We start from the raw sequence: 22,849 nt of genomic DNA on the forward strand, positions 1-22,849 counted from the left end.
GCTTGGTTCTGCTTTCGGGGGAAACCTAATGAAAAAAAGAAAAACTACTATAAAATTGAACCTGAAGTTTAGTAGTTTTTCGATCGGTCGTTAGGTTCACCTGAAAAGAGAACTGAGCAGATCTTCTTCCTTCAGAATTGCCAAGCAATTTTGTTATTTTAATAACTTACAACAATAATGTACAATAATTTATTGTACATAACATAAAAATTGATTGATAATTGATTAATTATGGTAAGTCACGAAAGCAAAAACCGATCTAGACAACTATTTTATCTGCTCGCTTGTTAGGAAAAAAGAATACTCTACTAGTGTGGTGGTGATGTTATCATGGTGCTGCTACCAGTGCACAATTTTTCTCTTAATTATTCCATAAAAAATATAATTTTCTCCGAAATAAACTGCTTCAGCGTGAGTATTTCTAGTTTTTAAATTATATATACAAAAACTAGATAAAATGGATTTTCCATTTGGCCTTAGTTTATGTAGACCGATATACCGATGATTTCTAGGGGCCTTAACCACTTCGATTTTTACAAGGTTCGACTAGTTTATAAGGTTACAGAATTACATATAATTGCACGAGATGACATGAGATTGCACACGATTGCATGAGATTACACATAGGATTACACAAGATTACATTAGGTTATATAATATTACATAGCATTACACGATATTATACAAGATAAAACAAATATAGGGGCTGTGTCCTATAGATATTTTTAATTTTTTCTTAAGTGTATTATCTTGTCAAAAAAAATGTATCTGGAAAATTATTTTAAGTATATGATTTAAAAAATTCAAATGATATCATTAGTCTTGTATTATGAAATAAAATAAATAATTTTATTTAACAAATTTTAAACTTACGAAAAATAATTATTTTAAAAATACTTTATTCATTAGACTTTTTCAATACCAATGTAAGAAAATTGTTGAATTTGAATAAATCATGTCTTATTTTTTTCGGAAGATACATTTCCTACAACTTAACTGTTTCCAGTTTTGAAAATAAGCCAGTAATCTTTAAATATATATATTTGGAGATGACTGAAAAATCTTGAAAAATAAAATTTCTGACACAGTACCATTTTCGAAAAAGAAAATATTCGAAATAGATAATTCCAGAACAGTTTGTAACATTACCAAATTGAAAAATCGTCAAATAATAAAATTTCCCACAGTTTATACTATTAACCAATTTGGAAAAACTCATGAATTTTATCAAATTCAAAAAATTGTTTTTTATCTATGTGGTTTTTTTTAAATACAATATTGAAATATTTTGTTCAAAGAAAAATATTGTTTTTTTAATAAAAATCTTGTGCCTGTATTGTTATTTTTCGTTGAGAATTAGATTTTTTTTATTAATTTATATTTTTAATTAGGCAATGATTTTCTTTTAAACACATGAAATATCCGAATTTTTTTATCGATGTATTTTATTTTGTTGTTTTTAATAAATAAATATGATTTGTTGAAAAACAATTTTTTTAATTGTCTTGATTTGTTAATTTTTTAGTGTCGGGAATTTTGCAGCATCAGATATTTTATAATTCGGAAATATTATGTCGGAAATTTTCAAATTGTTTAACACTATAAATTGATCGGGAATTTTAATTTTCTAAAATATTCCAAGTTGGGATTTTTATATTTCGGCAATTTTATAATTTCGGGAATTTTCTACTACATATATTTTCTTTCTCATGATCTCACAGCGTCGGAGTATTTGGTTTTCGAGATTGTTCAGTCATCCCGTTATTTGCTTGAAAAAAACAACATTTTTTATCGTTCAACCATTTTCAAAAAATTGGTAAGAGCAGCAGTAAGAAAAAATAAACTGCAAAACCCATTGGTAAAATAAATTATTTTGTAATTTAACAAAAACATTCATTTAAAATTATTTTTTTTATTTTTTTATTTTTGCAAGAGTAAAAATTATTAGTTGCCTATTTTTAGATATTATTTTTCTTGTGAAATTAAAATATCAGAACTTACTTTCTGTAAGTTATTACTTACTGAAAGTTTTTTTGAATAAGTAAACTTTTTTTAATTATAATTTTTGAATTTTTGGTGGAAAGAAGTGAAACAAACACAAGGGATGTATAGCATACACAGGTACATTAATCAATCTTTTTTTTTCTAAGCACTTTTGTTTTCAATGGTTTTTGGAAAGTACATATATAGTGCAAAAAATGTTTAATCACGTGCTTAATACAAGGAGAGAAATTTCGGCAGATTACGCTTTGCCGCGAAAACTAAAACTTGTAACCCTTGCTTTTAAAGTATAGGTCTAGAAGTTTCAGGCATCAGGTCACGCTCCTTTGCTCTAAGGTCTCGAATTTTATGTTTTTAGATCATAGAGTCCGAGACTATAAATCACGTACAAGTTGTGGCTCTAAAATCACGTGCTTCCGAGAATTAATCTATTGAAATTTCTCTCCATGTAGGGATTTAAAAGTTTAAAAAAATGTGTATCTATTAATATACCAAAATATTACAAAAGATTAGACAAGATTACATTGGATTACATCTAAATACATGGGATTATACGAGATTAAATTGTATTATACAAGAATACAGGGATTGAAGGAATTACAAGGGATTGCATATAATAAATGGGATATCAGAAGATTACATAAGATTACGTGGGATTACATTGCAGAGTTTACACCATAATTACAACAAATGGGTGTGCCGAAAAAAAAATTCTGACCAGTGGGCAAGTCAATTGAATTTTTTTTTTAATTTGTTTGTTTATCAATAACATTTTCTTCTAACTTTATCTGGATAAATTTAATGAAAGGAAACAAGGTTAAATGTGAAAAAATAAGAATAAGCTTTTTTCGTAGAAGTATAATATTTCCATAAGAAACAAAAAATGCAATTTTGTTCATTTGTATGTAAAGCTCCAAACAAAAAATGTTTTTTCTTCCTTCTTGAAGCTCTTTTTACTAAACTAAGGAGACACGTACATATTTTTAAGTTTCAAAGGAAAATTTTGTTTTATGTTTTACAAATACTGAAACATAGACCATTTTTACACAAAATCCGTAAAAATCCGTTTACAGAGTGGATAAAATTGATGGAAGTGAATAACCTTAGATACTTTTTTTTAATCTCGGGTGTCAGGAAGAGAGCATTGTGATTTCGTTGCTGTTCCTCTCTGCTTGAATATTTTTTATTTTGTTTATTTAATTTTTTGCCTTGATAATGATGCTGTATGAGTGCCGAAACGTTGGTGATTATTTTTTTACAACTATTTTTTATTGTGATTTGATAATAATAAAAATAAAAAGGCGAAAGAAATAAAAAAGAGAATTCGATTGGTTGCCTTCTTATTTTTCTTTCCTCTTTTTTATTTTTGTCCAAAAAAAGAATTTTTTCTTTTCTTTTTTAGAAAAATTTTTATCTTTTTTTTTTAAATTTCAATACGCATATTTTATGGTGGCTGTCCAAACTTGGTAGTTGAATTCTTGGTTTTATTTTCAGGAATTTTTCGCATTAACCTTCGATGGAAAAAAGTAAGAAACATATTTTGCACCAGAAAATAATATTTCAAAAAATGAATAAATATGCACTTTGGTTCAATTCTACCTAAACTTTTAAAAAATGTTTTTATTTTGTTGATGTTTTTGGGTATTAACTAAAGAAAACCGTACATATTTTTAAGTTTCAAACAAAAAAATTTATATTTTGCACGGATCTTGTGTAAAATGGCTCAAATTTCAGAATTCGTAAAAAATACACCAAAAAATTTAAAAAATTAAAAATATTTATGTGTTTTCTTAGACTATTGAAAAGGATATTAAAAAATTAACAAAACGAAAAAAATTTTTGGCAAACTTAGGTATAAACGAACAGAATTGCATTTTTACTTATTTTCCAAAATATATTTCAAGGAAAAAAATGTCTTCTTACTTTTTTCAATCTAGTGTTACTTAATTCCATAAACTTTATACAAAATAATTTTTCCCTAAATTTTATCTGGGCACGAAAGATTAAAAAGTTAAAAATCTGCAATCGACTTGTTCCATAATGAGAAATTTTTAAACATGCTTTTTTAAGTTGTTCATAATACCACAAAGAAACTTTTCTGTGATTTTGCCAATGAATCTAATGATTTTGAGTTTTATCGGCCCACCCTAGTCGTTTTTTTCATTGAGTTAATTTTTTAATTCTTTCTAGGAACTATTAGTTTTAATTATTTTACCATTCCAATTACATTTTTCAGATTTCAGTGAAGTGAATATGCAATGGTTTCCTCGAAAAATAGCTGATCTGGATAATGCTCAGAAAGTCCTAATGTATGGATCTGATCTAGATGCTGATCATCCAGTAGGATTTATTTTTAAATATTTACATGCGTTAGGGTGCCCAATACAAATTTACATTGTTTCATTTTGCAAACGTTACCTCCCAAATTTGTTCCTTTTGATAAAATCCTACTTCCCTAAATTTTATTTTATTTTATTTTTATAATCTTGGTTTGAGGTTTTCTTCAGGCCAATTTAGGTCTGAAAATGAATTTGCTTAGTTTTTTATTTTTACCCATAGAAAATAGGGTTTTCTAAAAAAATTTTTTACTTATTCAGTAGCCACCATAAAACCACATGTTCCTCTCATCTACGAATAAACTCGTAAATTTTTATCTATTTTTAAAAATATATTTAGAGGTCGCTCAAAGCACTTTTATGTCAAAAATAGTTGTTTTTTTGGTTTTGATAAATGCATACCGCAATTTTTTCTTTTTTTTTTAAAATTCGGTTTTCCATGTAATGAAAATTAAAGCTATTTTTTATATTACCATTTTTTTTAAGAAAAACATCTTCCACTCTCAACCTCTCACAAAAAATAAAGAATTACTTTCTTAAATAAATTTCGTCAGAATTATTTCTAAATTATTATTATTATTATTATTATTATTATTATTATTATTATTATTATTATTATATTTAATTCATATCTAATATTGTATATTTATTGATCAGTTACATAATGAATTTCCACCTTCAAACTCGACTATCGAAAAACCAGCTGAACTCGGGAGGTGGTTTTCTGCAGTTTTCCTCTCCCGTGGCCAAAGAAGTCCAGGCCAATGCGAGCACTTCTTATAAAGTCGCATGCAGTGATAAAAAATTTTTTCTTGAAATCATATTTACAGGATGTCTTTTAAAATTTAAAGAGAATATTTTCTATAATTATTTAATTAAAAATATTTAGATCGAGTGACAGAAAAAAAGCTCAGTTTCTAAATACATAAAAAAATACACACTTTTATAGTTCAAAGATTCCTAGAGTACTTTAAAATGTAGTTTGTGACTAAAATTGACTAAAAGTGATTAATTTTTATTAATAATGTAACTAATAGGGATTCAAAAAAATGTCATGATGTTTATATAAATTCCAGGCGAATTTGAACGAATTTATGATAAATTCATGAGAAATCAGAGTGAATTAAATGAGTTGGAATTCAAAAGAATTCAAATGGATTGGAAAAAAGTCCACTGACTTCATTAAAATGGGAGTGGATTTAAAAGAATTCTAGAGAATTCAGGAGACTTTGATAAAGTTCACAAGAATTTAAGAGAAATGAACAAAATTTTAAAAATTAAAAAATTTCCTTTGAATTGAGTGAAATAGTATTGAACAAAATTTCAGAAAAGTTAAAAAGAATTTAAGTGAATTGAAAAAGAAAAATAGAATGAATTTAGAGGAATATAAGGTGAATGAAAAGAATTTAATGAAATTCATAAAATTTCAAGTGAATTGAAATTAATTACAAACTATTAATAACATTGATTGAATTAATTAAATTAGGAACGAATGTAGACAAATTCAATGAAATTTTAAAAACTTTGAGGAAATACCAAAGAATAGAAGGTGAGTTTAAAAAACATCCGGGTGAATGAAAGAAACTTAAAAAAGCTAAAAAAATCCATTGAATTGAGTAGAATCGAATGAATTCAGAAGAATTTTCGTGAATTACACAGAAAAAAAAAGAATTAGAAAAAAATTCAGAATACATTGATAAGAATTCAGGATGAATTCCAAATTAATTGCACAAAATAAAAATAAATGTTTAAATGATTACAGTAAAACTGAAGTGAATTAAGAAAAACTTTAGAATATTAAATGAAATTCATACGAATCTCAGATAAATAACAAAAATTTAGGATAAATTAAAAATAATTCAGAAAAATCCAAAAAATTGGTAAAATCCTTAAAAATGTCATTAAATTTAGACAAATGGAATTGAATAGAAACCTGATAAAATTTACAAGAAGACAAAGTGAACTTAAAAGTCTTGAGAATAAATTAAATAATAAAAAATAAAAAAGATCTATTAAATTTAGTGGATTTCAAGGGAATTTATAAAAAATTCAAAGGGATTTTAAAAAATTAAGGATAAATTAGTAAGATATCATCGATAACTTCAAATGAATTGTACAAAATTAAAAACAGAAAAAATATTTAATTCATTTCAGTATTTAGAATTAAGGAAAATTCAAGGGAATTCCAAAAAAAAAAGAATGAAATTGAAATGAATCCAAGATTAACTTAAAAGAATACAGGATGAATTATAATTAAGTTTAAGTGAATGTAACCTTATTTAAAAATATGAATTTTTAAAAAAATATAAATTTAAAAACTAAAAAAAGAAGATAAAATAAAATCAGTAGATTTCAAAGGAATTACAAAATATTCAGGGTAAATTTAAAATAATTTAAAATAATTCAGGATATATTAATAAGAAATCATGGAGAATGAATCACTCAAAATTAAAAAAAATTAAAATATTTTAACTGATTTTAGTATTTAGAATTGAGAAGAATTCAAGGAAATTCAAGAAAATTAAATGAAATTGATACGAATCAAGGACGAATTAAAACCAATTCAGGATGAATTATAACCAGTTAAAGTGAATGCAACCAAAATTTTGAAATATAAAAAATTGTCTTATATTAAGATAAACGGGCGTGAATAGAGATTTTATGAAATTTGTAAAAATGCAAGGTGAAATTAAGTCTTCAGGGTAAATTAAGCAAAATTGAAAATCTAAAAGAGATTCATTAAATTCCGTGGATTTCAATGGAATTCCAAAAAATACAGGGTGAATTCAAAAGAATTTTAAGAAATTTATTAGAATTCAAGGATCACTAGTGATACTTTTATTTTAAAAAGTGATTATAGTGACTTTATATTAAAAACGTGATAATGAAAGTGATAACAACTTACTTATTTTCAGACTTAGGACGGCCAAAAAATAATAAATATTTTTATTTAATTATTACCATGAATATTTTTCAAAACAAAAAATTTATGGCAGTACTTTTTTACCAAAAAAAAAGCGAAACTTTGTGGGTAACGCTGGTAAAATTCAAATTTATATTGGGCACCCTAATATAGATATTTTGTATTGCAAATAAAAATTGCGTGACAAAAATACTTTAATAAAATTCAGGGCTTCAAGGATCCGGTTTATCGGAAGCGACGTCAACAATTTGCTGATATTGCCAATAATTTCAGACAGTGAGTCTACGATTTAAATTATATTTATAAAAAATACCTATAGTAACTTATGGTATTTTTTACTTTTATTTATTTTTAGTGGACAACCTATTCCGAGAATTCAGTACACACAGGAGGAAATAAAAACCTGGTAACTATCAATATTCTTTAAACCATGGTTAAAATCTTGATTCATGTTTTGGAAATAAAAATTTAGTCAAAGTAGGAACCACCTACAAAAAAAGGTTTAGTAGCTCATTGAGACTGTCCTTTTCTACCCCTCTCTACCCCTCTCTCCCCTCCCTAATTTCGAATACTTATCCTTTTCTCATTTCCTTTTATTTCTCCTCAATTCCTCTACTATCCACTCCCCTGATTTCCCCTTACCACCTACCTTCATTTCTCTTTATTCCTTCTCATTTCTAATACTGGCCCACTCCTTATTTTTCCATAATTCAACAACTTCCCCTCATCTCATTTCCATTCACTTCTCCTATTTCCCCTTCCCTCATTTCTCATTCTGGGAAAATATTGCGACGGTACGAAATCATAAAAATTGAAAAAATCTCTTTTATGTTAAAAATGGAAGTTGTTGGAAGAGTTCAAAAAAAGGGTAATTTTTCACGAAAAGGGCGAAAAATAGAGAGAAAACAAAAAATTTGTTCTTAAATCGATAAATAAAATACTAGAGTAAACTTACTATTGCCCAGATTTATTGTAACTGCACATAAAGAATATACATAATCCTATTAATATTCAACTTAAGTATTATAAACCATTTTTATAGATAGATTATTAACTGTGTCTTTTTCTCAACAACAAAATTTGGTTGTGACTCTTAACCGATAAGATTTTTTCAATAAAAATCATAATTTCTAACGGAATATTAACTCTAGTTAACATGAACTATTTTTACACATAATTTTATAAACAAATTCCCACTGATTGGACTTTGCTTGGGCTAGTTTTACCAGCTCAGATTTTAATTGTTTTGTTTATCAAGTAATTTTTTATAGGGGTTTAATTATTTACGGTTAAAATTGAATTATTTGTTCAAGTATAGTATCTCATTTATATTAAAATTGTTTTTTTGGGTTCCAAATTGAATTATTTTCTTGAAAATTCAACAATTGGTTTAAAAATTCATATTTGGTTGAAAATACAACTTTTTTTGTTGAAAATTCTTCTTTTTTAATGGAAAATTCCACAATTTTGTTGAGCATCCATTTTTTTGGTATAAAACATCATCCCTTTCTGTATATATTTCAACTGTTTTGTTAAAAAATCAATCTGTTTCGGTCAAAAGCTAACGTTTTTCTGGAAAATCCAACAGCTTGGTAGAAAATTGAACTGTTTGAATGAAAATTAATGTATTTTGTCGATAATTCGTCTTTTCGTGGAAAGAATCAATTTTTTTGGTGAAAAATGCAACTATTCGGTTGAAAATTCTCCTTCCGTATTCGAGGACTTGAAGCTATTGTTAAAAATGTTGTTCTTTTTTATTAAATCCATCTGTTTTTTATATTAAATTAAAATTTGTTTTCGTTGAAATATTCACTATTACAACAGTTATCACTGGTTTTTAAAAGGTTCAGTTTTTTGTTAAAGGTACACAATTTTACTTGAAAATTCGTTTTCTTTTAGTAAAAATTAACTATTTGGTTGAAAGTTTATATATTTTGTTGACAATTCGTCTTCTTTGCCGTGGAATCAATTTCTTTCGTTAAAAATGCAACTGTTTGTTTGAAAATTAATCTGTTTTAGCTGATGATTCGAATTTTTGTTCAAAATTCTATTTTTTTAAATACAACTGTTTCTGATAACAAATTAAAACCTATTTTTGTTAATATAGCTATTACAATAATTATTACAACTTTCCTAAAAGATAATTTTTTGGTTAAAGATACATAATATTAGTTGACAATATGGTTTCTTTTTCGGTAAAAATTCATTTTTTTAATTGAAAATTGAACTTTTTCATTGAAAATTAACAAATTTGTTAGACGATTCAACTGTTTTGTATAAAATTCTTTTTTTCATAAAAATTTAACGTACTCCTTTTTTTTAATGGCTCTTTTTTATTCAAAAATTCAACTATTTAGTTAAAACTTTTTAGAATAGGAAAAAACATAACCTATCAATTATTCAAAATGAAATTTGGACTAACATCACATGCACAGTTCAAACTATTTAATTGAAAATTTATCTATTTTGTAAAAAATTCCTCTTTCCTATTAGAAAATTAATCTTCTTTGTTGAAAATGCAACTAATTTGTAGAAAGATCATCTTTTTAGTTATAAATATAACTGATATAATGTGTTTTGGTCGAGAGTTCAAATATTTTGTTAAAAATTGGTTCTTTTTATTTCAATTCAACTGTTTTTTTATTTTCTTGTTTAAAATATCAAATATTATATTTTTTTATCCATAATTCATCTTTTTTCTTTTTTACGGACCCTAACAAAAGGAAGTACGTGATTAAAAACTCCAGAAGAAATTTACGTGATTTATTAATGTCATTTTTTCTAAACAGTATAAAAATAGTGCTAACGCTAAAAAAAATCGAATAGTGTCAATAGTGTGGTAAGTCTGAGGCCTGCATTTATAAATATTCATTTGAATTTATACTAATTACAAAACTTTTTTTCAGACTTTTATCGAGAATTATTTATTATTATACATTATTTATTATATTATTATTTATAATTATTATCGAAAAAAAATATCAAACATAAATTTTTTCTGACTTCACCAATTTAAAGAGCGAGTTTTAATTTATATAAAACACCCATAATCAGAAAATCGATTTTTGGATGCTCAGCGTCGTTTCTTCGGAACGCACCACATTCATAAAATGTTGGTACACGCCCAAGATTCCATCCCTATTTCTACATTTTTTACAAGACAATTTTTTTCCATGTACGCGAGGACTTAAATTACCTTTGAAATAAAAATTGCAATCCATGTTGGATTTTTATTTCAATATCACGTAGAAGTTGTAGAAGTTACATGAATAGGTTTTTAAATCTAGAATTTTGCTTGATAAATTTCCCGATAATAAAGAAAGATGAGTTTGGAAAATTCAAACGTGTTTCTTCGATCACGAAGGCAATCGAACATCTTGGCGCTTCGTTTCGTTGCAATTTCGTTTTCTTTTAGTTTCTCATAGTATTGAATCTTGCACACCAGGTCGAACTCCAGTCTTCGTGGATAGGGGAGAATTAAGGGTGCTTTCTAGTATTGAATGCAGCTTAATTGCCTTGATTTCATTTCATTTCTTTGAAAGCGAAGAGTTAATCCAGTTGTCGTTTCTGCATTCAGCGAATGACTTGTATAAACACTAAACAGAACCAACTAGCTCCAAACCAATTGGGTTAGAGATAATACTTGACAACTACTAGGATTTCGAACGAACTGGCTTAAGGGTCCTCCAAAAACTCTAAAAAAACATGCTAAAAAATCAAACTCTTTATGTTAAAAATTTACACTTTTTTGTTTGAAAATGCGACTACTAGATTGAAATATAATCTTTTTTGGTTGAAGAATATGATAGTTCGAAAACACATAAACATTTTTTTCTTTCTTACTTCCATGCATGTCTCTTACCGGCCTATGCATATAGCAAACAAGCCTACCCTAAATTTAAAGTCCAACTTAAAAAAAATCTTGATCTTTCAATTCATAAAAAAAATTTAAAATCGAAATGTCCTCTCTTTTTTGTCAATCAAAATGCTGAAAATAAAAATGTTCCCTCTTCCAATTCATAAAAAAATCGAAAATAAAACATCTTTTCCTTAAACTTAATAATAAATAATTATGAAGAATTATTTTTTCAGGGGAGTAATCTTTCGAGAATTATATCAGTTGTACCAGAAATATGCTTGCAAAGAATATCTTGACAACTGGCCAAAATTAGTGAATTGTTGCGGATACAGGTACTTATTTTGGCTTCAAATATTTTTTTTAAATCAAAATGTTGCTTCTAATTAAATTAAAAATAAAACCTATTTCCAGAGAAGACAATATTCCTCAACTTCAGGATGTGAGCACGTTTCTGAAAAGTAAGTCGTCTCTTATTCATCAACAATTTGATCAGGATTCCCTTGTCCAATAAAATTTTATTTCTTGCTTTTCTTTGTTTTTCTCTTTAACAGGAATGACGGGGTTTCAGTTACGACCAGTAGCTGGTTATTTATCACCAAGAGATTTTCTCGCCGGACTTGCATTTCGAGTCTTTCACTGCACTCAGTATATTCGCCACTCGTCTGACCCTTTTTACACACCAGAGCCGTAAGTTGATCAAATAATTCTAAATCAGAAAAAAATACCCAAAGTAGGCGCTTTTACCTCCCCCACTTCCCTTGCACACCACTATTTCCCCTCTCAAACACTACTTTCCCTTGCCAACACTTCAACATTTACTTTCCCTCCCTTCCCCAACTTCTTTTACATATACTTTCCTCTCTTATCACTTTCCCAGATAACACTTCTCTTCCTTTACTTTCCTATATTGCTCCTAACTTCCCCACCCCTTATTTTCCATAAATTCCCCGCAACTAATTTCTTCTAACTTGCTCCATCCCCTCGTTTTCCATCACGACTACTAGTTTCCATCTACTTCAATTCCCCTAGTTCCCTACGTTCCCTCGCTCATTTTCCCTACTTCGCCTCCCCTAATTTATCCTAACTTCATCCCTTATTTTCTCTCAATTCCCCTAGTTCTCCTCACCTCACCTCCTCTCACTTTTCTACTTTCCTTCAACCCCCCCCCTCACTTTCCAACTGCCGTCACTTTACCTTCCCTCATTTACCCTACTCCCTTTCTCCTTATTTCCCCTCAATTTCTATACATCGATCTCATTGCCCTTACTCCGCTACTCCTTATTTCCCCTACTTTCCCTTCACTTGTCCCTTATTTCCTCTCAAATCCCTTGGTTCTCCTCTCCTAATTTCCTCTCATTTTTCCTACTCCCCCTCCCCTCCCTCGTTTTCTCTAACTTTTCCTCCTCTTAATTCCCATATTTTAACTCCCCTCACTTCACCTAATTTTCCATACTTCAACCTCTCCCCATTTGCCCTCACTTTTCATACTTCTCTCCTCATTTGCCCTCACTTCCACGTAACCAATTTTCACATTTCTCTTACTCTCCCTCCCCTAATTTTTCCTCACTCCCCCCTCACTTCCTCTCAATTGCCCTACTTCCTCTGCCATTCCTCGTTCCTCCTTACTTCCCCTATTGGCCTTCCTCTCACTTGCTCTACTTGCACTCCCCTTATTTCCCTTCACTTCTATACACCCCTCCCCTTCCTTATTTCTCGTCACTACCCATGCTGTCCGCACTTTCCCTGCCTTACTTTCCCTATTTCCAGCCCCTTATTTCCTTTTACTTTCCATACTTCCCCTCCCCTAATTTGCTCTCAATTCCCCATTTCGAAATTTCTCCTACTTCGTCTCCCCTGATTTCCCCTCACACTCTGCTAATTGCTCTAAATTCCCCTACTTCCTTGTCCTCGCTCATTCCTTCTTACTTCACCAGTTACCTTCTCCTCACTTTTCATACTTCTTCTCCCCTAATTTTCCCTAATTTTCCCTGACTTCCCCACTTCCAAATTTCTCTTACTTTCCCTCTCCTAGTTTCCCCTCATTTTCTTCCTCATTTCCTCTGAATTCCCCCTGCTTCCTTACGTTAACTCATTCCTCCTTACTTCCCCTATTTACATTCCCCTTACATCACCTATTTCCACTCCCCTCATTCACACTATTTTTGTATACAACCTCTCACCTTCCTTATCACTGCTCACTCCCCTACACTTCCCACACAATCTCCCCTCAATTTCTTTCCTTCCCCTCCCCTAATTTTCTCCCAATTCCCGTACTTCTCCGCTCCACATTCCCTATAATTTTCCCTACTACCTCCGCCCCTCTCTTCCCTAACGCGACTCCCTTAATTTCCCTTACTTTCCCTCCCCTCACTTCCCCTATTTCCACACCTCTCGTTTCCCCTGACGTCCCCACCTTGATAAAAAGTATGATGGACGGACAAACAGCCGACCGAAACTAGAAAAATTTCTGCCTCGGGCCAGAATTTCCTCCCTTACAACTCGATAAAAATCTTAAAATTAAAAAAAGTGTTTTTCCTAAAGTTTACAAAAAATTAAAACCCAAATTTTCTCCCCTCTAGCTCGATGAATATTTTTTAAACAAAAAATGTCTTTTTATTTCAATTAAGAAACAAACTGAAACTCAAAATGACCTTCCTTGAAAGTCAATAAAAATGTTAAAAATAAAAACTTATCCTCTTCGAATTCAGAAAAAAACAAAACAAAATATATTTCCCCTACAACTTAATAAAAATCTTAAAAAACAAAACATTTCCTTCTTTCATTAAAAAAAATTAAAGTCGAAATTTGCACGTTTTTAACTCAAAGTTTCACTCTTGCACCTTTAAAAAATCCCAAATAAAAACGGCCTCTTACAATTTATAAAAAAAAATTTTTTAAATGTCGTCTAGTCCAACTCTAAACAAATTTTTAAATAAAAAAAATTACCCTTCTTCCAATTCATGAAACATTGAAAATCAAAATTTCCTCTTTTTCAACTCGAAAAAAATCTTCAAAATAAAAAATGCTCCTCTCCCAATTCAACAAAAATAAAACATTTCTTGTCTCAAACTTCATAAAAATGTAAAAAATACGACATTGTCCCTCCTTCAAGACAATAAAAATGAAAAAAAGTTCCTCTTACAATTTGGAAAATATTAAATACAGAAATTTCTTCCCTTTCTTTTCAAAGTAGAATTATAAACTTCAAATACTTTTTTATACATAAATACTTTAAAGTTAAATTATTTATTTTCAAGTCATTTGAAATTATTAATTAAGTTTCAAATTATTTGAATTTGAATATTTGATAATTGAATAGAATTTAAAACTGAATAAAACCATTATGAATCTATTAATATGAAATTATTTAGACATTGAAAAAAGTTTATAAAGTTTTAACCCGGCGTTTAAATTTGTTTAACTGCTAAGACTTTCGAATTGAAGAGTTCAATTTTAAAATCTGTAAATTGTTCAGTTTTCCTTGTAAAATCAATTATTTTTCAATTATTAATTTATATTTGCAGTTTAGCAACTTGAAACATTCGTTTCACAAATTTTCAAATTCAAACGCATTTAATTTTTTAAGTATTTGAATCTGTACTTTTAAATTCATTAAAGAATTGAAAGAATTATTTATTTTAGATTTATTTCATTGGCCACATTGGAAATATTGTGAATATGATTTTAATTTTGTAGGGATTGTTGTCACGAGCTTCTGGGTCACATGCCTCTCCTTGCCAACCCTAGTTTTGCTCAGTTTTCACAAGAACTTGGCCTTGCTTCTCTAGGAGCTTCAGATGATGATATTGACAAACTGGCAACGGTGAGTTTCACTTAAGTTTCGTTAATTATTTAATTAAATGAATTTTTTTAAAAATTCATTCATTGAAACAATCTACACACGCAAAAATGCTGAATTATTTGATGAATAATAAGAAATATCTCTAGCAGACTTTGGATTCATTTGAGAAATTCAAAATGTCATGAAATTTTGTAAATGTAAAATCCTGAAATTCTTACGAATTTTTAAAATTCCCTAAAACCTTAAAAAATCGTTGAAATCCTTTAGAATTTTTCTTAATCCTTTGAAATCTTTAAAAATCCTTAATTATCCCTTGAAACCTTTTAAATATCATTGATACCATGGATACCTTTTTAATATCTTAGCAACTTTGAAAACTATTTAAATTCTTTATTATCTTTTCAAATGCCCTAAACTCTTTGAAATCCTTTGAAATCGATAACGTTCCTTAATTTTTTGAAATCCCTGCAGGAATCCCACAAAAATCGCGTAAAATTTCATAAAACATGTTGAAATCCGTAATATCTTATAACATTTCTTAAAAAATGATGAAGTCTTTTAAATCTTCTGAAATCTCTTAAGATCCCATAGAATCTGACAAAGTTCCTTTAAATCCCTTGAAACCTTTGGAATCCATTAAAATTTACTGGAAATCTATTAAAAGCCGTTGAATTCTTTTGCAATTCTCTCAAATATCTGGAAAGCTCTACAATTTTTTCAAATCAAAATTCAAGTTTCATTGGATGATTTCAATTGACTGAAATCTTAGTAAATCATTTTAAATTCCTTGTAGATTTTGAAATTATTAAAAATTTTCTACGGTCACATCTATCTTTTTCAATCGACTCTTTTCTATCTAATCCTATGATTTATTTATCCACGTCCATATTTTTCTATCTCTCAATCAATCTGAATTGCCGTTTATCTTTTTTAATATCCTCTTCTCTATCTCTTTGTTAATATAAATAAACGTTAATTTTTTTTAATACACTCTTCTCTAGCTTATCGTATCCTTTCTCTAGCCACGTCAATTTTTTTCCATCTCTATATCAATCCAAATTCACGTCTACCTGTTAAAACTTTCTCTTCGCTATCTCATCCTATCCTTCATCTATCCACACCAATCTTTTACTATTTCTCTGTCAATCAAAATTTCCGTTTATTTTTTTCAATTTCCTCTTTTCTATGTTATCCTATCCTTTATTCTTCTCTATTTCATCGTATCCTACACCTATCAGCGTTTATCATTTTCTACCTCTTTGTCAATCGAAATTAGCGATTATTTTGTTTAATATCCTCTTCTCTAGCCCATCCTATCCTTTGCCTATCCATATCAATATTTTTCTGGCTCTTAGTCAATTTAATTCCTGTTTATATTTGTTAATCCCTCTGCTCTATATCAGCGTATCCTACATCTATCAACGTCTTCTTTTTCTATCTCTCTGTTAACCTAAATTCACGTTTTCTTCAATACCCTCTTCTCTAGCTCACCTTATCCGTTGTCTGTCCACGTCAATCTTTCTCTATCTCTTTGTCAAACCCCTTATTCAATCCTCTCTTTTCTATCTTATCCTATCCTTTATTCTTCTCTATTTGATCGTATCCTACATCTATAAACTTTTACCTTTTTCTATATCTTTGCCAATCTATATTCAGGTTTATCTTTTTCAATACCGTCTTCACTATATCATCTCATCCTTTGATTATCCATGCCAATCTTTTTCCATCTCCCAGTCAATCTAAATTCTTGTTTATTTTTTCTATCTATTTTTCAACCTGACTTCGCGACTATCTTTTTCAATACCCTCCTCTCTATCTCATCCTATCCTTTATCTATTCACGTCAATATTTTTCTATCTCTTTGACAATATGAATGCCCGTTTATCATTTTTATTCTTCACTTCTCTATCTCAGCGTATCCTACATTTATCTTTTTCTATCTCTTTGCCAATCTAAATTCATGTTTATTTTTTTAATCCCAACTTATTTAGCCTCTAGCTCGTTGTATCACACATCTATCAACGTCTGTCTTTTTCTATTTTTCAGTCTAAATTCACTTTTACCAGTTTCAACTCTCTCTTCCCTATCTCATCCTATCCTTTATCTATCCACATCCATATTTTTCTCTCAGTCTATCTAAATTCCTGTATATCTTTTTCAATCTACTCTTCTGTATCTCATCCTATACGACATCTATCAACGTCTATCGTTTTCTATCTCTTTGTCAATCCAAACTTAATTATATTTTTGAAAAGTTCTTCTTCTCTGTCCCATCCTTTCCTTTATCTATCAACGTCAATCTGAAGGTTTTGCCGTTAGGTGGCTCACGGTAAAAGTAACCAACAAGTAAAATCTGTATTCAAGCCTGGCCAACCGTTTTGCCAAGAAAGACACATTTGTCAACTAAGGTATGGAAATAAATCTTATGCGTGTAGGTATATAAGCATGAACGTCATGTTGGCTCTCTGGCATATAATCAACGTCAAATTAATTTTTTTTTAACTACCTAACTTTTCGATGGATTCCCGAATTTTTAGGGATAGAAAATGATAAGAGTACTCAATCGCGGAAGATAGAAAAAGACAGTAGACAAAGATTAACATTTATGTTAAAAAGTCAGACTGAAGTAAAGAAAAAAGTAAGAGTCCACGATTAGAAACGATAGAGAAAGAGATTGAAAAAGAATGAAATTCGAAGTAGACAGAAAGACTAAAGGATAGGAAAAAATAAGAGTCCTCGGTACCGAAAGGTAGAGAAAGAAATAGAACATTATTGAGGATGGGGATAGGAAAGGATAGCGTATTAGGGATGCAAAGTGATCCATCAAGAGGAGGGGGGTGGGGAGTAGATATACCTTTTCCTACCCACCAATTTCTTTCTTTTTCGATCTATCCACTTTCTCGAAATCAGTTGAAATTCTTGAAAATCCCTTGGGTGGGAGTTTAAGAAATTAGGTGAAATGAAGGAGATCAGGTTAGGGAAAATTAGGGCAGGGAAAGTAAAAGAAATCAAGGGACAGGAAGTAGGGAAGTGAGGGAAAATTATGGATAGGGAAGTAGGGGATAAGTGAAGCAGTGGAAATGAAGGGGAATAAGGGAAATAAGCGTAGAAAGAGTAAGAGGAATAATATTGGTGAGGATGAGTAAGGGAAGTGAGGTAAATCATGGGACGGAAAGTAAAGGAAATATTGTGGAAATAGGGGAAGTGAGGGGAACTTAGGGAGGGGAGTTAGGGGAAATAATTATAAGTGCGGGAAGAAGTTGTGAAAGGAGGGGTGAAGATTGAAGTAAGGAGAGGGAAAGTATGTGAGGTGGACGTTTAAAAGACTGAATTAACGTCTTAATAGCCTACGACACCTTTTTTGAAAATAACTGCAAAATAGTAGAAAAATAATTGCATTGTTAAAAAAAAAACTTTCAACAATCTTCAATAAGGGCGTGAGTCCGAAGCCTGCTTTATAGATGTAAAAGAATTTCAGTGAATATCAGAACGATTTTTCCAATATGATTCTTTAATTTTAGTTATATTTCTTCACTGTCGAATTTGGATTGTGTAAACAAGATGGAAATCTTCGAGTTTATGGAGCAGGACTTTTGTCTTCAGTATCTGAATTACGACACGCCGTGACTGCACCAGAAAAAACTTTTAGATTCGATCCGGAAGTCACCTGTAAACAAGAGTGTATCATAACTGCATTCCAGAATGCATATTACTACACAGATGATATTGAGGAGGCAAAGGAAAAAATGAGGTATGTTTTTCTTTATCAAACTTTCATGTTCTGTACCTGTCTAACCCCACGAGTGATGTACGATATTTCATTCGAAATGAAAATGTTATAAGACTGTAGGGCCGTCTGAAAAGTGAGTCATGATGTTTACAATATCTTTGGTTGTGAAAACGTACGACTGGCGTGACAGTCATCTGCTTAGCTGCCATTGGTAAATTCGTATGGCGCGAAATTTGAAAATGATTTGTTTCGAGCTAGAGTATTTTATACATGTCGACAGTACGGTTAAAGAATACATTGTGCGTTATTCAGTGGCCATTTGTGGAACTATTAATCTGTCAGTGTGGCGCCGTTTGGAACTAACAATCTGTCAGCAGCTGACACTGTTCGGTAAAGGGCTTTCTTTAGTTTTTTTTCAAAATGTAGTTCACAAGTCTTTTTTACACTAATCAATCAATTTTATTTCTTTTGATACTAGTTTTTCATTTTTACTATTCAAATTAAGGCTGCTAGTTTTCGAAAGATTGAACATTGGAATTTATATCCACCATGAAGGCAGAATTCTCTAAAATATATAGAAACAATATAAGAAAGAAAAGAATAATTAATTTCCAGAGCTGAAGATTCGTTTTTTTTAAATATAATTTCTGTAACAGAAAATTTAACTATTCCACATGAAAAGCTTCATTTTAGTTGGAAATATATCTCTTAGGTTGAAAATCCAACTATTTTTTGTAAAATTTTGTATTATTTTGTTAAAAATGTAATTATTTTGTAAAATTTGTTTACCTTTTTTTAATGATTTAACTGTTTAGTTAAAAATTCAATATTTAGGCAGAGAATTCAAATAATTGTTAAAAACGTAGCTTTTTTATTAAAAATTCATATTTAACGGTTGAATCTTCAACTACATTGCAGAAAATTCGCCTTTTTGGCTCGAAAATTCCACCATTTGTTTACAAACTTTTTCTCACTTCGCTGAAGAATCTTTCTTATAGTTAGTTGTAAATTCAACTCATTTGTTGAAGATTCGTCTTTTTGATTGAATTTTGTTTCTTTCTTGACTAAAATATCATTTTCGATTGAAAAATCAACTATTTTGTTAAAAATTTTTTTTGTAATTCTTGTAATTATAGTTAAAAATTCATCTTTTTAATTAAAAATTTAACTATTTCGTTACAATTTTTTCAACATTAATTCTTTTTTACTGAGAAATTAACTATTATATTTTTTGAAATTTATCTTTTTCGATTGAAAATTTAACTCTATGGTTGACAATCTATCTTTTTTAATTGCTAGTTCCACTAATTAGTTGCAAATTCAACCAGTTAGTAACTGAACTTATCTGCAAAAGATTAATTTCTTAGGCTAAAAATTTTAATATTTGGTCGAAAAATTATTTTTTTCGTTGTTAAATAATACTTTTTTAACTGAAAATTCAAGTATTCCATTGTTGGTTACGATTTTTTTTTAGTTAAAAAACTATTTGGTTACAAATTCTCCTTTTTTGGTTCAGTTTAACTGTTTTTCTTTTAAAATTGAAATATTTTTTGGTTGAAATATCAATTATTACATTCTTCGTTGAGAATATTCATCTTTTTTGATTAAAAACTTGGTTGAAAGTTCAACTGTTTGATTTTAAAGTTAATCTTTTCTAGATGAAAATTCAACTATTTTGTTCGAAATTCATGTATTTTGTTGAAAATTCGAATTTATGGTACAAAATTATTCTCTTTGTTTAAAAATTCATTTTTATTAGTTACAAATTTAACAGCTTGGTTAAAAGCTATTCATTTCAACCGAAAATTTAACTATTATTTGAGAAATTCCTTTATTTTTGCTGAAAATTAGTTTTCAACCGAAAATGTAACTACTTGATTTGTAGTTAAAAATAATTCTTTTTTAGTTAAAAAATTCAACTATTTCTTAAAAATTCTTACTCTTTTTAAAAACTGAACTTTGCAAAAAACTTTTTTAAAAGCAAAAAATTACTTTTCAGAGCCATAGAGATTTATAGACCAATGTAGCATCATTGTAATTTTTCTTTCATCCTGAAATTCAAAATTTTCTAAAAAATTCCATATAATTACTTTTTTGCAAAAGTAACTATGATAAAGTTGAATTTGAAATCGGTAGCAATAACTACACTGGAACCTAGATCTCCGTAAATTGAATTTGTGCCTTCCGTGAATTGATCCCGCTCACCGCATTAGTTGCATCAGGTTGCGTCATGCCTCCACTGCGTCGAAAGCCATAACTTAAACTGTGCACAAATACAGTTTCCAGTGTAGTCCCTTTTAACAAATAACTCACCCATCACTGCTACTGATAACGATTACGTAAATAATTGTTTTTATTTTAGGGCATTCGCTAATCAGATCCAACGTCCTTTCGGATTGAGATACAATCCTTACACACAATCGGTGGACGTTTTGACGGATGCTCAAAAAATTACAGCACTTGTTAGCGAATTGCGAGGAGATTTTTGCATTGTCTCAAATGCTTTAAAAAAAATTCATGAGCAAGATGATACTGTCGATATTGAAAGAATAACGAGTTTATTGACACATGGGATCGATCTTCCAGCAGAGAATTCATCAGACAGTGATGACGATAAAAGTCCTAATGAGAGAACGAAGAACAAGGACCCAGAAAATTAATTACATTTTTGAATTTTTTTGTTTGAGTTAGAAAAATGTTCAATGTCCAACTATCCACTAGTGAAAAGAATTTACCTTCTAATGTAATTAAAAAGTCAGGGTTATGCAACAAAATCAAGTAGACCAAACTGTTTCAAAAATGCACAATTTTCGATTTGAAAGCTTTTCAGAAATAAAGAATTCAAAAGTTTAAACCTAAATTTTAACTCTTAAAATAGAAGTTGTCTAGATTAAAAATGAAATGCAAGTTCCTCAAATTTTAAGCATTTGATAGCTAAACCCCCCTAGGAGTAGATAATTCAACCTACAGTGGATAATCATTTATTAAAAATACTAATGTATGAAAAATAATTTATTTTATTTTATTAATTGTTAAAACACTATACCCGTTAATAAATTAAAATAAATTATTTTTCTTTTGTACTTTGAAATCATGTTTATCTACTGAAAGGAGGTTTCCCCTAAAAACTTAAAATTTCAATCTGGATTCTATTAACTATTAAACAGTTTTATTATCATACAGGTATCTAATGAATATTAAACGAAAGTTATTTCTAACAGCCTTTTCTTCAACAAGTTTTCTAATACTTTTTTCATTTAACTTTTTTATCTAGCTTTCTAACATTTCTTGAACACTTCAACACTTTCTACTGATAAAATACATTAACAAAAATTCAAGCTAGAAAGAAATAATTTGAAAACACAAAACTGACTTTTTGAAAACACAAAAATTACTTTTTGAAAAACCGACCTTCTCTGGTTTTGTTTCATTAGATTTTAAATTTGTTTCTCATGTATTTTTGTCAGTTGAAAGCTCTAAAAAGGTCAAAATATTTTTTAATGTCAGTTAATCAAATATTATAGGGTAAAAAAATAGAAAATTGCAACATTATTTTTCACGAAAATAGCAAAATGATGAAGATTCAAAATTAATTATACTTTGTTTTGATTGAAAACTCCTAATTTGTAGAAAATTCAGCTTTCTGATGTGAACATTCAAAAAGTAAGTTTACTTCTTTTTCTTGACTAAAAAATCTGTATAGGTTGAAAATTAAATTTTTTTAATACGTCTTTTTTTCATAAATTCAGCTTTTTTTTTATTTATAATATTTTTGGTAGAAATATCAACTATTACATTTCCCGTTGAGAATTCACTTTTTTTGCTTCAAGATTAATCATTTTGGTTACAAATTCACCTCTTTGGTTGAAAATTTGTCTTTTGTTTTAAAAAATGGTATTATTTGATCGAAAAATTTAATTGTTTTGTTCACAATTCAACTTGTTGAAAATTCTTAGTTTTTGTTCGAAAGTTCAACAATTTGGTTGAAATTTTTTTTCGGGACAGAACAATTGATTAGATATTTAACTATTTTTTTTCTCAGAATCCATCTTTTTGGCATGAAAATCAATTTCTTTTGATAGAAACTTCATTTTTTTCTTAAAAATACAACTGTCAAGTTAAAAATTAATCTGTATTGATTGGCAATTTAAATATTTTATTATAAATCAACAACTTGTTTGAAAGTTTTTGACGACTG

General features: G+C 28.9%; 1 protein-coding gene across 3 annotated transcripts in view; it reads left to right on the forward strand.

Moving 5' to 3' along the window:
* LOC117176283 (tryptophan 5-hydroxylase 1) overlaps positions 1 to 21,543 on the forward strand; it is a 27,161-nt gene extending 5,618 nt beyond the window's left edge. For all 3 annotated transcript variants that reach the window (XM_033366464.1, XM_033366467.1, XM_033366465.1), the window contains 9 exons: positions 4,238 to 4,341; positions 7,469 to 7,536; positions 7,616 to 7,666; positions 11,353 to 11,451; positions 11,531 to 11,577; positions 11,671 to 11,806; positions 14,816 to 14,942; positions 18,443 to 18,672; positions 21,014 to 21,543. In XM_033366464.1, the coding sequence (XP_033222355.1) occupies positions 4,238 to 4,341; positions 7,469 to 7,536; positions 7,616 to 7,666; positions 11,353 to 11,451; positions 11,531 to 11,577; positions 11,671 to 11,806; positions 14,816 to 14,942; positions 18,443 to 18,672; positions 21,014 to 21,311 (1,160 nt within the window). In that variant the 3' untranslated portion in view covers positions 21,312 to 21,543. The remainder of the gene's footprint in view (positions 1 to 4,237; positions 4,342 to 7,468; positions 7,537 to 7,615; positions 7,667 to 11,352; positions 11,452 to 11,530; positions 11,578 to 11,670; positions 11,807 to 14,815; positions 14,943 to 18,442; positions 18,673 to 21,013) is intronic.
* Positions 21,544 to 22,849: the final 1,306 nt, after the last annotated feature.

This window comes from Belonocnema kinseyi, chromosome 7 (assembly GCF_010883055.1).
Source record: "Belonocnema kinseyi isolate 2016_QV_RU_SX_M_011 chromosome 7, B_treatae_v1, whole genome shotgun sequence".
Classification (NCBI taxonomy): Eukaryota; Metazoa; Arthropoda; class Insecta; order Hymenoptera; family Cynipidae; genus Belonocnema; species Belonocnema kinseyi.